Source organism: Microtus pennsylvanicus, chromosome 1, assembly GCF_037038515.1.
Source record: "Microtus pennsylvanicus isolate mMicPen1 chromosome 1, mMicPen1.hap1, whole genome shotgun sequence".
Lineage (NCBI taxonomy): Eukaryota > Metazoa > Chordata > Mammalia > Rodentia > Cricetidae > Microtus > Microtus pennsylvanicus.
In genome coordinates, this window is record NC_134579.1 from 13541699 (window position 1) to 13556063 (window position 14365).

At 34.3% G+C, this 14365-nt stretch overlaps 1 protein-coding gene across 25 annotated transcripts in view; it reads right to left on the reverse strand.

Moving 5' to 3' along the window:
* Window positions 1–14365, reverse strand: part of Robo2 (roundabout guidance receptor 2) — a 1494745-nt gene that overhangs the window by 97405 nt on the left and 1382975 nt on the right. For all 25 annotated transcript variants that reach the window (XM_075955346.1, XM_075956172.1, XM_075954892.1 and 22 more), the window contains one exon: window positions 178–302. In XM_075955346.1, coding sequence (XP_075811461.1) covers window positions 178–302 — 125 coding nt within the window. The remainder of the gene's footprint in view (window positions 1–177; window positions 303–14365) is intronic.

Below are 14365 nucleotides of genomic sequence, written 5' to 3' on the forward strand. Positions count from 1 at the left end.
TGGCAAATAAAGAGTGCTGTGCTGGATCACTTGACATCCAGTTATTTCAGAAGCATTTCTTTCTTAGAAACAAAATCCAGTGAGCATTGATAGATGCTCAGAGGAGATGAGGCAAGCTCTGAGGGTCACTGAGAGGCGAGGTCCAGATGTCACAAAAGCAGTTATGCCCCCACTCACCTGGCTGCCTTCTTTCTGCCAAAAAACAGCTGGCTGTGGGTTTCCTTTCGTTTCACAGGGGAATGTCACTGTCCGGCCCTGCGCAACAATCTGATCTCTTGGCCTAACCACAAACTGTGGAGGAGCTAGAATTTGAAAGGAAAGAAAGTGTAAATATCAACCTTCAACAACAATGAAAAAGATATCAAAGAGAAAAATCAGGTCCTCCGTGAGTGACTCAGAGACGAAGCAGGGCTCCGTGTCTTTACTTACTTTCGTGGATTTCTATCAACAGAAAGGAAAAGAAAGAGCACACTCTAAAATGTGAGGAAAGAAGCAAGGCTATTAGCACACATACTCTAAATACTATGCATTATCATCCTATGTCATAAACACTTGCTTAGAAAAATAGTCTCCTCATGTTTCTAACATTCTCAAGAAAAAAAAATGTACTTTTCAGTTTAGATCTGTATTGTGAATGGATCAAGACAAAAAAGGGTCAGCATCTTAAACAACTATCTCCTTCCTCAAAAGTCAAAGTATTAGCACACACAAATTTATAATGTTTAGGGGATATTTCTGAGACATCGAAATATCTAGAAGGTCTAAAGTTTGATCCAGATTCTCATCAAGCACTTGAACAATCAAGGCTTGGCAGGTAGCACTGAGATACTTAAGAGATGGGGACTACATACAAAGGTAACTAGTCGTGTAAACACGTGCACTAAAACAGTTGTTTTTGTTGTTGTTTTTGATTAACCTTAGTTCAGTAAGCAGTAGTCAGGCAAAGGTATGTTCTCCGACTGGGCACTATAAAGTTAGAGATGAAAAGCTAAAGGAGTTCATAGCCTTGAGAACCAAATATCAACGAAATTTGATGATGACACAAACAAAGCACACCTAACAATGATGAAGAATGTGATGAATACATAGGAGCTTCTCAGAGCACCTTAGAAGAACACATCAATTGTATTGCAAATAGCAAATGTAACAAGACACGAGAGTGGAATCTCCTGTATTATAGCATTTCTGAAAAAAAAATCTTTGCATAGAAAATGAGCATTATAATAATATTGAGTGAAAAGCAGCATTGGACAGTGGAATGATCAACACTTTCTAGGTCATGAGCTCACTGAAGAAGGTAGACCCAAAATCACAGCTACCACAACAATGTGCGGTAGGAGAGGAGTGAACGGTTAAAATTATTAGTGTGTCTTAGAAATGAAGGATCATGCCACACTGCCAACTCCACTGTGGATATTTCTAATCTGAATGACAGCTGCAAAATGAATGCTCCAGAGGCTTCAGCATTTGTATGAACATGGTAATGTTGGCATTTATTCAGTAGGGTAATGCATACAGTAAAGAGGCCAGCAGAGTGGTGTGGATAAAGGCAAAAATCCAAAGAATAGGTAACTCCTTTAGAAAAAGAAAGAGATGGAAAAAAATCTTAGTGGTGCTCAGAATTAAAGGGGTCTAATGATGATAGAGAGAAAAATGAGGGGCACTAGAGGATGTCCAGACACTTCCATAAGGACATCTTCACACCAAGCATCTCCATGGAGAACATTGTCCGTATCCAAGAACTTTTAGAATAACTCTAAGTAGTTATTCAGGCTAGAAATTGAAACCAAACAAACAGCTTTAAACAAGCTTTAATTTGTACAGCCTGGTATATAAAGAAAAATCCTAAAAGCTGGAGTCTGGAGAATTGTAACAATATGCAGTGTTCAAGAAGAGTAAAATTCAAATAGTTATTAGAACAAAATAGCCCCACATAAACATAGAATCTAGTATACCTATCACAAATTCTACATGTTCTGCATATATAACATCATTTCCTCAAAGGAAAAAAATCAATAATATTTGTTTGGGCATAAATTTGTATTCAATTATAGTTCTTCTTTATTCAACCCATCTAACACACAGTTTAGAGACAGAAGGAAATAAATTTCTTAACTTAGACAATTCTTTAAATTATAGATGATGGAAGACTCACTCCAACAGCATGAAATTACAAGATATTTACCATGAAAAAAATGACATTTTATACTGGATTATCTATGTTTTGCCATTTTCTATAATAAATTTTATATTATTTATTTTAAGAAATTTAATAAATTTAATAAAATTTAATAATAAATTTTATATTATTTATTTTATATTATTTATTTTAAGAAATATGTAAGACTCAGTGTATAAGTATTTGCTTTTGTAAACACAAGAAAGAAAAATAATAGTGCCAACAAGCATATTACCTTCATGAGAATTGTAATGTAGTTTAGCTTGTACATTCTTTGCAGACTTTAAAAACTCACTTCAATCAAAATCAGAAACTTTTCAACATAAGCCACATATTCAACACATTTGTCATGTGACCTGCTTGATGTGCGAAAGACTTCAAAATGTCCCAAATAAATACTAGTACAAACTGTAGGAGCTCTAAGTAGTACTGCTTTATTTGATTTTTAAACTATAATAAGCAATATATCACATGATATATCATCAAATAAGAATGTGCAAGAGGATATTATATTATTTATTTATTTTGATAAAATTACTATATCTACTTGAGGTATTTCTATAGATTTCCTAAATTTTACTTCCATACTTAAAAAAAAAATCTTTGTATTTTTTAAGACAGGGTTTCCCTGTGTAACAGTCCAGACCGGCCTGGAACTCCCTTTTTAGACCAGGCTGGCCTCAAACTTATACAGCTCCACTTGCCCTTAGCTTTTTAGTGCTGTGACTTAAGGCGTGTGCCACCACTGCTTGACTTAAAAAATCTTTTTAAAATTGTATTTTCTATTATTCAGGTGTATATGCAAGTGCTACTTAAATTTTTGGGCATACGCATTCATATACTCATGAAAGGTAGAGGCCAGAATAGGGTATCAGGTCCTTTCAAACTACAGTTATAGGTAGATATAAGCCACCAGATGTTTGGTGCAGCAAACCAAAATTGGGTCCCTTTTTTTGTTTGTTTGTTTTTGTGGTGAATGTTTATTTAAAACATTTTTAACTCTTTATCCTACAACTTGGTTGCAGCTCTCTTTTTTTTTTTTTTTTTTTTTTTTTGGTTTTTCGAGACAGGGTTTCTCTGTAGCTTTGAGCCTGTCCCGGAACTAGCTCTTTTAGACTAGGCTGGCCTCGAACTCCCAGAGATCCGCCTGCCTCTGCCTCCCGAGTGCTGGGATTAAAGGCATGCGCCACCACCGCCAGGCCGGTTGCAGCTCTTGAAACCTAATTCCCCCCAATAATGACAAGCAAACTACTACACCAGACATTTACCCTCTGAGAAGACACAATTCATATCCTCATTTATCCTACTTTTTAACTGGCTCCAATCTCTCAGACGGTCTGTCTGGTACCTAGGATGGGAAGTAATTATAAGATGGCTCTTGGTCAATAGCCTTGATACTGATAAACATATAAATGAACACAGCAGAGTGTGATTCTTGAAGCAGTCATTGTTTTTTTTTTTTTTTTTTTTTTGCCTTGTTTCTTTATGCAGTACTTAGGAGGTGAGGCACCTTGATCTCTTTGTGAGTCTGAGGATATCCTGGACTATATAGAGAGTTTCAGGACAGCCAAGGTGACATAGTGAGACTCTGTCTAAAGACCAAACCCTGCAGAAGACACTTGGAGAAAAGATCAGAAAAGCACTGAAGAATACACACAATGAGGAAAGAAGGGTCCTACCACAGGACACCTATGTTTGAGCTGTGTTCCAAGATTGATGGGCAGGAGTGACGTCACTAGGCATGGAGGAAATCAGCACAGAAGGCAGGGGACGGTGGATCAGCACAGAAGGCAGGGGACGGTGGAGCTGTAATCTCGGGAGGGGATTTAAGATTCAAAAGGACCCAGCACAGTGAGCTGACTATAAATAGGCCTTGATAATTTACACTAAAGGAGTTTAAGCTTTTGCCTTGAAAAAAAAAAAGACGTATTCAAAAATATTTTGACAAGGAATAAACCAGATTTGCCTTTTAGAATGACTCTTTTGGAAGCAATCTGGATACTGATTGGGCACACTGATTAGATAAGCAGAGAGAGGCAAAGGTCTAAAAAACCTTAGAATGTTGGAATAGAACATCCAGGTAGAAATTGCGCTATATGGAGGCACCCAAAGGTGCCATTATCACTTAAACAAAATATTTTTCCATACTGGAGCACAACAGTTATTCCTGGTGGTATTATCTAAAAAGAATTGGAAATTATAATTTCCTGAACTTTAACTCTGTAAAAAACGTCTATCAAATGATTTATTGGTACTATTCATAAAACAAACTTTGTATAAGATATTTAGTCACGATAGATTTTTTTTCTAAGTTGTATTAGTTTGCTAGTGATTCTAATCATTTCCTGTTGCTGGAACTCAATTCATTGGTCTCAATGGATCTGCCATCGTCTTAGCATTATTTTATATTATAAAATTTTAAATCATTTATCACAGCAAAATTCAAAGAATTCTTGAGTCTTTGAAAATGTCTGACCTATTGTCACCTGAAGTCTGGACAAGAGGAAAAATTAGAACAATCACTTTTTCTCTGGTAGACTTCTGGCCAATGATCTATATTGCAATTTCTGTAAGGGAAGATTGGCTGTAGAAATTTATTTGGGGGAGGTACTAAAATGAAAAATGACATCAATAACTCTTCTGGTAACACTCCACAGTATCAGTATTTCTATCAGGTGGTATCAAAGATGGTTTTAAAAAAAAGTGTGTCTGTGATGGCACCAGTGGGAGGGAGCAGCCAAAGGAGGCATTCCATCAACAGAACACAATAGCAAAGTGTGCTGTATATAAAATGGATTCTGAGAGGGCTCTCATTAAATATAAGAAACAGAGTTAGACTCTCAAGATGGCCATTCAAATCCCACATTTAAACCCAAAGGAAATTACAAAAAAAAAATGAGTTAAATGAGTTGTAAACTCCAGAGGAATTTACTCATTAGAAAAATGGCAATTTTACTACATGTCTTTAAGACAAAAACTATGAAAAACATATTTCTATTCTCTAAACCTGGAAACATTTGATATTTTTCTTACAATTATGATGCACTAATATACTTGCTAAATCTGCCAGGTGATTATATCTTATTGCTATGCCTGCAAGAGTAGATAAAAGGAAGCCTGGTTCCACAATTCAGTGTTTAATCAGAACATGTTAAAAGAAAAAAACAAAATAAAAAGCAACAGCTATCTAAGAAAAGTGCATTGTATGAATGTCACAGAAGCACACCCTAATATCAAAAGGTCAATTAAAATTGCAGGTCTGGGATAATTCCGTTGAAAATGTGTTTTGAGAATTTAAATAAAACTCGCAGCAAATGAGATTTGATTTCTGCTAATTTATGCTTCAATACTGCATTCAGCCCAAGCTGCCTTCAATCAACGTCATGCTAGAGCACTCTTATGCTAATGCCTGCTGGTGAGCCAGAGTGGGTGGAATGGAAATCAGAGAGCAGAACATGAGTAGGAAGCAGAGGCCATGCTCGAGGTGGGCTTCCAGATGAGGGGAGGGGAACCTTAAAGGTTAATCACATCATGTTCAAGTTGTTTCTACAGGAACATATGACTTTCTGCGGCTACCATTAACATGGAAATAGTCATGCAGCAGTTGGGTCCATTAGGATGTGATATGCAGCGGTTCCAGTCACACTCAGCCGCTGTCTTCTTTCATTATGATTTGGTATCTGGATGAATCAACTCTTGATCCCACAATAATCACTTTGAACCTACTAACTCATGTAGAAAACTGTTTTTGTTGATTTGATAGGTAAGAATATTTTTAAAACAATCTCCTCAATTACTTGCTTGAGCTACACATTATTTTAGTCACAACTTCTTTAACACAATGGCAAAATTAACAACAACTGAGTACGAACCAAGCAGCAAAGACCATGTTAAACTGTCCACAGGCATTAGTTTATTTCAAAGGTAAAATTTTGCATGTTTCAACTAAACTATTTCTATATTGAGACGAGTGAGTTGAACCTTTTAATGAGCGCATCAGTTATGTAAAAATGTTATGTTGCTGGATAAATTTGACATTTGGTTCACTTCAATGTTCTATTAAATGTATCAATTAGATATTAAGTTCTTAATTTAAATTGATTGTTATTAGAAAATGACATAATTAAACATAATATTTCATGCTACATAATCAACCAAAACACTAAGAATTTACGATTATAATTTTTAATATTGAATAATATGCAATAGATTACATGATGCTTTCTTTGAATAATTGTTATTACTAATGTAGCACAAACCATAATCTTATTCTAGTGAGTTACCATCTAAGACAACCCTCCTCAGGAATACTTGCTTCAGCTCTCCCTTGATATAAACCCATTCATTGCTTTTTAATTAGTGGCAAGGAAGTCTTAAAGTGTTTATATCTTTCTATAATGTGTGCAAATTATTCTCTTCGATGTAGCATTTTAGCTTGATAAGTCAGTCAGGGTTTGCATGTCTCTGTGTCTCATATCCCTCACCTAGATGTAGAATTTCAAAATTCGTGTACTCCTTGTTACTTGCAAGTTGTGTGCCTGTTCTTGTGGTCTTCAGGCACTTTCATCTATTATCCTAACTTTGCTGAGGTGGATGAAGCTGAGCATATTTTGAGCATGTACTTGCTATGCAATCTCCATAAAAGGAACATGCTTTTACTCGATGTATGCTGTTTATTTTCCCCTTATTTTTGTGTTTTGTTTCCTGAAATAAATGGTAACTTCTCTTCATTGAAATTTGCTCTTGAACATTTCAAGAATCCCTACACAGAATTCAGAAGACCAAGGTACGAAGACCATAAACAAGTACTCACGGTCTCAGAGGAACAAAAAACAGGAACAAAGATAGACATTGTGCAGCATTGAAGCATGGGATTTCCTGAATATCAGTTAAGTTTATCCGACCAAGAAAAATAGTGAGAACTGACTTCATTACAATAAAATAGATGCCAGGAGCAAGACATAAATGCTCATTTAAATGACAAATAAATTCTAATTGATAAATGATTAGTTCTTCAGCACTCAATTGTACTTATTTTCACTGTTGGGCATTTTACTTGATTTCAAAATAACTTGTTAATACTGGAATTGAATACATAATGTCATCAAATATTTAACTTTTAAATACACCAAAACATAATTTATCTCCAAAGATGATATTTATTTGTAATGAAAAATACAAATCAATGACATAGGATGTATAATAATAACTTTAGTAAAGCCTGTGTAAATAATGGTTTCAGTTTTATTATTTCCAAGGAATTATAAATTATCAAGTTACTAAATTATATAACTCATCAACTAAATTTTTATGTCCATAGCAATTATTCCTCCAGAGGAGATACGTGGCTTATTTTCAAGCCTGAAACACATTAATATTTTAATTTCTTATTCTATGTAATTCTCGTTAATATTTAAAATTATTATTCTATGTAAAATATTCATATATTTATCTTTCTTTCAACAAATGTCTGTTATCTCTACCTGCTTTTTCAGTGTCAAAATGATTTTTGTTTTAAAAAGGAAAGTACTAAATTGGTCACTGCTCTCATAAATACAAAATATATGAAACAGTCAGGTGATAGGATGGCTATGTATATGAATGCCCGTACTTTATGCTCTACTCTTGACTAGAGCTCTTACACATATACAACTGCATCAGTATTGTATGACTGAAGACATGTTGCTGCCAAGCAGTACCTCTCTAGAGTTTGGGATCACTTTTATAGAACTCATTGATTGTAAGACGACTAATTTTGGAGGTGTATGGAATACTTCAGATCTTCCCTAGTTATTGTCCATAACTTAAAATTGTATGGCTATAACAGGCAATAAAGTTGGCCAGTGATTTTTTTTTTATCTAGTGACCATAAAATGAGAAAGGTGATTTATAAATTGCTACAGAGAACAATAGTGGATGGGATTCCAAGGAGAGCAAAAGAAAGAAGGGGTTAATCTGAAAAAGGGAGAGTGCAGGTATTCCTCACACAGGAAGCAATACCCAGTGTCGATATACCCCATACATTGCCACACCTGCTTTCTATGTTGACAATGGTAGTTTAATTATTCTGTTCTTTTTGCTGTTTTGATAAACTGAAGGATTATGTGAGTGGGGTCATGGAATTTTCAGAAGTAAATAGTCTTTAGAAAATTTCCATTAATTTTCTAATGTCATTAAATATTTCTACATTACAATTAATATAATAATGAACTAAAAACTAAGACAGGCATGCTTATGGAGAACTTTAAATTATATTAGATTTCAGATTACTAAAGCAGATTTACTTGCAATTATAGGTAAGCAGAGGAAGTCATGTAAGCAAAATAAATTATTCTGTGTTTAATAGGCAGTGTCATGGAATGTCTGATGATATAAAAATCACAAGTTGAAAACTATGCTAATATTTTTAACAAGTTTACCAATTTAAATCTCATTTTCCATGCTGTTTTGTCATTTACAAATATATACTTTTGCCCTTTTAAAAATACATTACTTTTTGTATTCATTAGTTTTAAATTTTATCCTTGCAAAATATTTTTTGTCATATTATCTCCCATCTGCTATCTTGATGAAGATTTTGGTAATAAAATAGTGAAATTTTGCTTTTAGTGGTACTACTAATTTGCAAGGGAAATTGTTTTATATTTTAAAAACCTAGTTTTTAATAAGAACCTGTCCACATTACTTGTAAAAACAAATATCTCATTTTTTTTAATCAACAAAAGAAGAATAAAGGTTGCTGGAAAGTAAACCCTAAATTGGCCTAATCTCTTAAATTAGGAAGGGTGCATCCCTGATATGTGGAGCAGAAGGCATTGGGATATTGGGAACGAGGAGGGAAACCCATTGCTTATAGGTAATACTTCAAGTAAATGGTAAGACAAGACATCCATTTGTATTCACTTATCCTGTCAGCTTGCCAGGACTGTCACCCCAGCACTGTAGCTGTCCCAGGAAGGCAGCTCCTGTCCCGTTATCTCATGTCTTTTTTAGAAAGATTGCACAAGATGCCAGTCAGAGAAAGCAAAATCGAAAGGACAAAAAAAAAAAATCTTGCAACCAAGGAACAAATGTCCTGATACCAAAGGGTTGCTTAGTTAACGGAATTTTAATATGCAATTGCAATGTTTCTTAATAACATTAATTACACGCTTAGTAAGGCACCGTCCTAACTCATTAGTGCTTTCTTTCTGTTGCATTTTATCTCCTACCAACAGAATGGGGCATAGAAGACTGGCCTGTTACTATTAATATTGCTTGATCTTTTAATGGCACTATTTAAAGCTGTTTGCATAAACATTTTCCAGGCAACTCTTACCTATGTATGCATATGTGTACATCTAGTAACTGTGCCAACGTTTGGCATGCCCCTATAACATGCTAAGTGTTAGCTAGAGACAGCAGAAAGATGAGAATAGTACTTTCTAGCAAATCACTCAGAGTTTTGTACAGATATGAAAGTAACTGCAACAATAAATTTCAGAAATAATACTGGCCCAAAGAGTTTAAAATATATTCAGAATTACTTAAATCAAAATTTAATTGGTTGTATGTTTTTATATATTTAATGAATATAATTATGGACCAGTTGCCTGAGTAAAATAATATATTTAAATAAGTTCTGTAAGAATTCAAATGCCATATAAGAGTTATGTGTAATGTGCATGGTAGAATTGTTAATGTCAATATCTCCTGACAGCATTGTCCAAAATTACCATTATTTCTAAAAATAAAATTGTTCTTATAATGTGGTGCTCAAATGGCAATATGATTTATTCAGCTTGTAGTAGTTTAGATATGATTATTTACAAGTTTAAAAGATATGACATAGTTCTTTAAGTATGAAATTTAAGCATATTGCTTTCATATTACACATATATGGAAATACTACAAAAATTTAAACTTTTGATATCTAGTGTCTATAATGGAATTAGACTTGTTTTTCCATTTTCTGCTATTGCACAGAAGAAAAGAAGTTAATAATAAGAGAATTCTACCATAACCCCAAACCACAAATTTTAAAATAGTTTGCTTACAGGTCAAGTTTAGATGAGAATGGGAATCCATGCTGGATACCTTCACATCACAGCTCTGCCCTCTTTTAAGTCTGACTTTACAGAAATATGTTTCAGGATCACAAAAGGCTATTCTTTGATTCTTTGAGTGTGACCTGGAGTCAAGTGTGGGGCCTAGCAAATAAGTCACCACTGTGCAGGACACTAATTAAAATTTAGGAGCCTGACAAGAACTTCTTAAAAGAGAGAAGCCTACTGTGATTGGCTGGAAATTAATGGTCCACGTGGTCTTCCCTTCCCTGTGTTCTTTCTACAAATAGGTTATGGCACACAATGTGTTTCCTGAAGATGTTATTAATATTCCTGATTGATTGACTTCAGGTGAGCCTAAATCATCCCGTAAGGTTTTGAAAGGGCATGGTTTATAAACAAGTAGTAGTTCCCAGCAGGTCAAGTTACAGAAGTATGATATAAAATGTTTGTAGTGGTTTGAATAAGAATGGCCCCCAATATCTCATGTATGAATGCTTGGTTCCTTGTTGCTGAAACATTGTTTGAATGATTAAGAGGTGTGGCTTTGTTTGAAGGTATGTATTGAGGGTGGGTGCTGAAGTTGCAAAGGCCCACATTATTCCCAGTTATCTCTTGGCCTTGTGCTTATGAAATAAGATGCAAGCTCTCAGCTACTGCTCCAGAATCATGCCTGCTACACCGTAATATCAATCACATACTGCAATCCTCAGAAACCATGAGCTGAACTCTTTTATAAGCCACCTTGGTCATAGTACTGTCTTATCACACCAATAGGAAAGTCACCAACGCAACACAGAGAGGACCTGAAGTCCAGCCATTAAAGTGTAGTGGACAGCCTCTAAAACCTGGGATACTGGCCAGAATCTAGGCCAATAAAGACTTCAGGGATCTACACCCCAAAATTCTGAGAATAAAACACAAATAAGCCTGAAAGTAGAGTGTCATTTCTCCCCTTCAATTGTGTATGTGTTTGAAAGTTGTATATACTGAACATATTCAAGAAAAATGATGTCATTCTAAAGCATTGATTTCTGACAATTTTTTATGCAGCGCCAGAAATCTCACATACCTGAAGTTCATCTTGTTCATGAATCAGGGGATTTGAATGAAAACAGATAGGGGGACCCTGTTTCTCTGTGGAAAGCCATGTATCTCATCCATCCCACAGCTTATGTACACTTGCACAGTCGCCAAGGAGAATAAATTATGATTTCTGATAGGATGGTAAGACAACTTACCAAGTAGGGATATTGAATGACCCTGATACAACTTCCATTTTTCAAAATAAATAAGCCATGTTCTTCTGCATTTAACTAGATAGTTGAACAGTGAGAGATCAAAACAGGATTTAAGTTCATTGGGATGGTATATCAACTAATTAACCATTTTATTAATGACAAAAAAGATTGTAATAAATGTGAAATAATGAACCCATAACTTCCAAAACTACCCAAAGAAACAAAAAAAAAAACCATCATTTAGAAGGCTTTCATTGTCTAAATGGGAGTATATACAGAAGAAAAATCTCTATAAAAATATGCCCATCAAAAATATAATAAATAAGCAAGTGATCCAAATGGCACAAAGAAAAGGGTAATCGAAATGTAAAGTTTAACAAGCAAGCGAGGAAAGCAGAAAAAATAAAGAAATAAAATAAACTTAAATAAAAAGTAATATTTCATAACTCTAACTGGAAAAGGAGGTTGTCAGTTGACATTAAAATACATAATAAAATGTATTATAAAACTGATGTCTTAGCTATTACTGCAGAGTAGTTGATAAATATGGAATGTTGAGAGAGACAAGCCAACAAAACTGATACACTTGAAGAAATGAATATATTAGAAAAGAAAATACTTCTAAAACAAAGTTAATAGATCATTATCTTTTGACTAAGGGGTTCTATTTTATCTCAAAATTCTAGACACCACATGATCAAGGTTGAAATCTAATACATCAAAATCATAGGAACAAAGAACATGAACAATCTCTCAATAATATAAAATCTGAGTCAAGTGGGAAAAATTTTCTGGAAGTGTCATAATTCAGTATAGTACTACTAAATAAAATGGTAAAAGAATTTCTTTCCCAAGTTTAAGTAATGATGAAAAGGATTTGTATAATAAGTTTAAAAGCAATTTGATCTGGTAGATATAATGTATGTATAGTAACTTACACAAGCTTAAATCAGTGCGGTATGAGAAATAACACATGATTGCATTTTATCTCAAAAATTAGCCTAGCTAAAAATATTCCAAACAGTTAACCTGATAAAAACACAATTGAAATTTACAAGCTATAGCAATGTTTTTATGTAATCAATATAGTTGGAGAAAAGGTGTTCGGTAATAATTAGATGGAACTTTACAAAACACAGAACTTTAGTGCCTGGTGCAGGAAGCATAGCACTTGCAAGTAGGAGATGCCCATCTCAGGTCATCGGAAGAAAGGCATTTTCAAGGGAAAAGGAAGGCTGTGTGAACCAAACCGCAGATTTCCTCGCAAGAGATTGTTAGGAGATACTTCAAAATGAAGTGTGAGAATTCTGTGTTTTCATATTTTCAAAGGAACTGAAATAGTTACCATGATAAATTATGTACAAACTTTCAGTTTCAAGCCTGATTTTCAGAACCTCAAGGGGTTCTAATGATTTGACATCTTATTCTCTAAATTAGGTGTGAATTATAATTTTCTCTAAATAAAATTTTTGTTCATTATCTTTTTATTAGAATTTTTGCTGACTTCAAGAATAAAATTATTTATATAATGCTGTAATTAAATTTTTTGCCAATGTATGAACATAAATGACTGTGTCCACAAGATTTCCTTTTAAAATAATGGCTCTTTCTCTCATCTTTAGAAAAGTATATGTATGTGTGTGTATAATAACATACACACTTATATGTTAGTTCTTCAGTTATGTATAGTGCCCGTGGAGGCCAGAAATGGATGTGGATCAGCATAAATTGGAGTTATAAATGGTTGTGAGCTGCGTTGTGGGTCCTGCAAGAGCAGCAAGTACCCTCAACCTCTGAGACATTTCTCTAGCACTGTTTCTTTAAAAATAAATCATTTAATATTGTTTTTGCAATAACATGTTATTCTGAACTACTTATAGCATTGGCATGTTCTATCAAAACAGCAAACATTTTTGTGATTAAACTGGTTAAATGTTTAGAATTTTTTATGAAGTTATATATGGTGTTTGCTGTTGATGATTTCCAGAAGTTTCACCTAATCCAGCTTTTCCTCTCTACAGCTGAGGCAATCAGCAGCTAGCATATGGTACATAAGACACAAAACGGAAGAGAGCTCAACTTCACAGGCAAGGCAGCTGGTAGATATGACAGTCTTTCCAAATTACTCATCATGTTTTGAATTACTGCAAGGAAAAAAATGCGTTGCCCATCTCCAAAATAGATGTTCATTTTTATTTTTATGCTGCAGAAAAGACTTTCAATAGGAAAATAAACCAGATGGTTATAGGAAAAGAGGTAGGTTCCCTACTGAGACCATTTTCTTATTGTCAGGTCTCCTGTCAGGAGACATTTCCAAGTAAACAAATTAATACTCCACTAGCCATAGCTAGATTTGCCCTCAGATGAAATTTTGCTTTGTCTTATGAGCGATGCCTTTGGAACAGTGTCAAAAGTAAAACAGGAAAACACAGTGAATTCATTATCAAAGTGGCATTGATCTAGATTTACAGCTAACCCAAAATCTAACAGATAAGCAGACTCTGTCTGAGACATTGGTGACGTTACAAATCAGTGACTACGGTACAAAGAATACTTTCCTAAAATGATTATCAACTGATGGTTTTCAAAAATACGTTCTACAGCAGAAACATAAACAACTTTATATAGAATCTCAAAATACAGTTAATTGTGTGTGTAATTTCAACTGTGGCCTGAGTGGTATAGTAAACTTGGATCGTTCAAATGCAATTGAATCTTCTATATTATCTGTTTGGACAAATTTTCACTATGACGTTTTCAATAGCTTCCAAATGTGGCTTTCCACATCTGTGTAGAAAGAAGGTTCATCGCTGTTTTCTGAATCCTTCAGTGCTCAGGAATCTCAATTTCATTTATACTTTTAAAAAAAATCCTTTCATAAGAGGAATACAGAAACATCT